The 1,758-nt window shown below is 41.5% G+C and overlaps 1 protein-coding gene across 1 annotated transcript; it reads right to left on the bottom strand.

Annotated features, from left to right (window-relative positions):
* Positions 1 to 62: 62 nt before the first annotated feature.
* Positions 63 to 1,164, bottom strand: LOC123008693 (farnesol dehydrogenase-like). The gene is made up of 3 exons (XM_044404655.1): positions 562 to 1,164; positions 368 to 520; positions 63 to 318 (listed from the first exon to the last, which is right to left on the bottom strand). Exons 1-3 carry the CDS (start codon positions 1,123 to 1,125, stop codon positions 277 to 279), a joined length of 759 nt encoding a protein of 252 aa, XP_044260590.1. The 5' UTR covers positions 1,126 to 1,164; the 3' UTR covers positions 63 to 276.
* Positions 1,165 to 1,758: the final 594 nt, after the last annotated feature.

Here is a 1,758-nt window from a genome sequence, read left to right as displayed (position 1 = left end):
ATTTCGATGTATCGAAATCGATATTTAAAAAAATACACATTTTAATAGTAATAAAACACAAATTTTGTTTACTTTTTTTATTATAAACAATCAATAATTTCACAAATCAAATTATTAATAACAAAATCTAAAACTGAAGCACGCACGCAATAATAAATGTTTAAAATGATTTAATTTAACTAAAACGTGATTTTTATTATCGAAAATATTGTTAAATTTAGCAGTTTATGCAACCGAATATACACATGTATATTATTACCAAATTTTACGTCACATTTACACCGGTTCTCCTAGTGGGCGTATCATCATCTCGTGCACCTATAAAATCCGTTTTAGACTTAAGCCACGCCCTTCCCCCTCTCCAAACCTGTACATGTGGTGGGGTTGACAGTACATAAACCACAGCATCTGCCACATCCTCACTTTGCAATTTGGGCATAGAATTGTACAATTTTTCCCAATCTTCACTCCCACGTAACGCGGCCCCAAATTCCGTATCGACCGGTCCTGGACTAACACTCTAACCAATCAATTACCGAATTTATTCATTAATTGTCTTACCGTAATTCGAATTTTGCTCCCCAACCCCACCAATTCCTGTCTCAAAGTCTCAGTCAGGGCCGTAACGGCGAATTTCGAAGCCGAATACACATTCAAATTGGGCACATGGGCCACATAATGCCCCAAAATGCTATTAATATGAATCACGTGACCGGCAATGTCATTTTCCATCATTTGGTTGATTGCCTCCCGGGTGGCTATGCTTAGTCCAAGGACGTTGGTATCGAGGACGGTTTTCCACATTTGGGTGTTTCCCCCGATTAGAGTGTTGGGTTGGGAAAGGCCGGCGTTGTTTATGAGGATTGAGACGGGGCCTAAGGTGGCTTTGATCCACTTGAAGGCTTCCAAGATGTCGGTTTCGAGGGTCATGTCGCATTTCAGAGCGTGGAGGTTGTCGGAGGAGAGTTTTTGGGCGAGGGCCTCGATCCGGGACTTGCGACGGGCCAGACCCACCACGTGGAGGCCTTCACGGACGAGGGCCTCGGCGATGGCGGCACCACATCCAGCACTAGCCCCCGTCACGACGGCGATTTTGCCGCGCCAGCGGTCCATCGAGAGCACCATTTCGAGCAAGACTAAGACTAGGTCACTAGGTGTTTAGTGGAATGAAAGTAAAGGCCGTTTCAAGGGGAACAACTCAAGTTTTTTCATTACCAACTGCGTAAATAATTTGATTTGACCAGGGCCGTACCCAAGGGGGGGTTAGGGTAAGAAGAATTACAAAACAACAACCTGACCTGACCTGACCCAATATCGTTTTATGGACTTTTTTGAGTCTGAGGGGATTTTTGCTTAATTGAATTCGAATAAAAAACTCACCGGCTGTTTTTCTTATAATTTTCGTTGGTACAAGTAAAGACAGTGTGGTAAATGTGGTGGTTTTGGGGCAACGAACAATTGATGTTTGGGAGACAGGAGTTGAAAAAATAAGGGCGGAGACGCCCAATTGAGCCCTTGAAAATGGTAGTGAGCAAAATTGTGGCCAAAAGACCTAAAATAAAAGAGAGGAGAATTTGGTAGAAGTGTGACCAGAATTTCACCCTCTCTTGGCGCTTTATTAATTCGACTGAAATAATCTGAAAAACTGAAATTACAAAAAAATATAAAAATTATCAATACGTACGATAAAAACGGCAAGAAGGTTTCCTACTAAATGAAAATATTTATTATTAATTGTTGATTGTTGTGGTATTGGAT

This window comes from Tribolium madens, unplaced genomic scaffold, assembly GCF_015345945.1.
Source record: "Tribolium madens isolate multiple individuals breed KSU strain unplaced genomic scaffold, Tmad_KSU_1.1 Scaffold_71;HRSCAF=194;Tcas5.2_LG6, whole genome shotgun sequence".
Taxonomy (NCBI): domain Eukaryota; kingdom Metazoa; phylum Arthropoda; class Insecta; order Coleoptera; family Tenebrionidae; genus Tribolium; species Tribolium madens.
The sequence above is the reverse complement of the archived record's forward strand: the minus strand, read 5'-3'. Positions and strand labels throughout refer to the sequence as shown.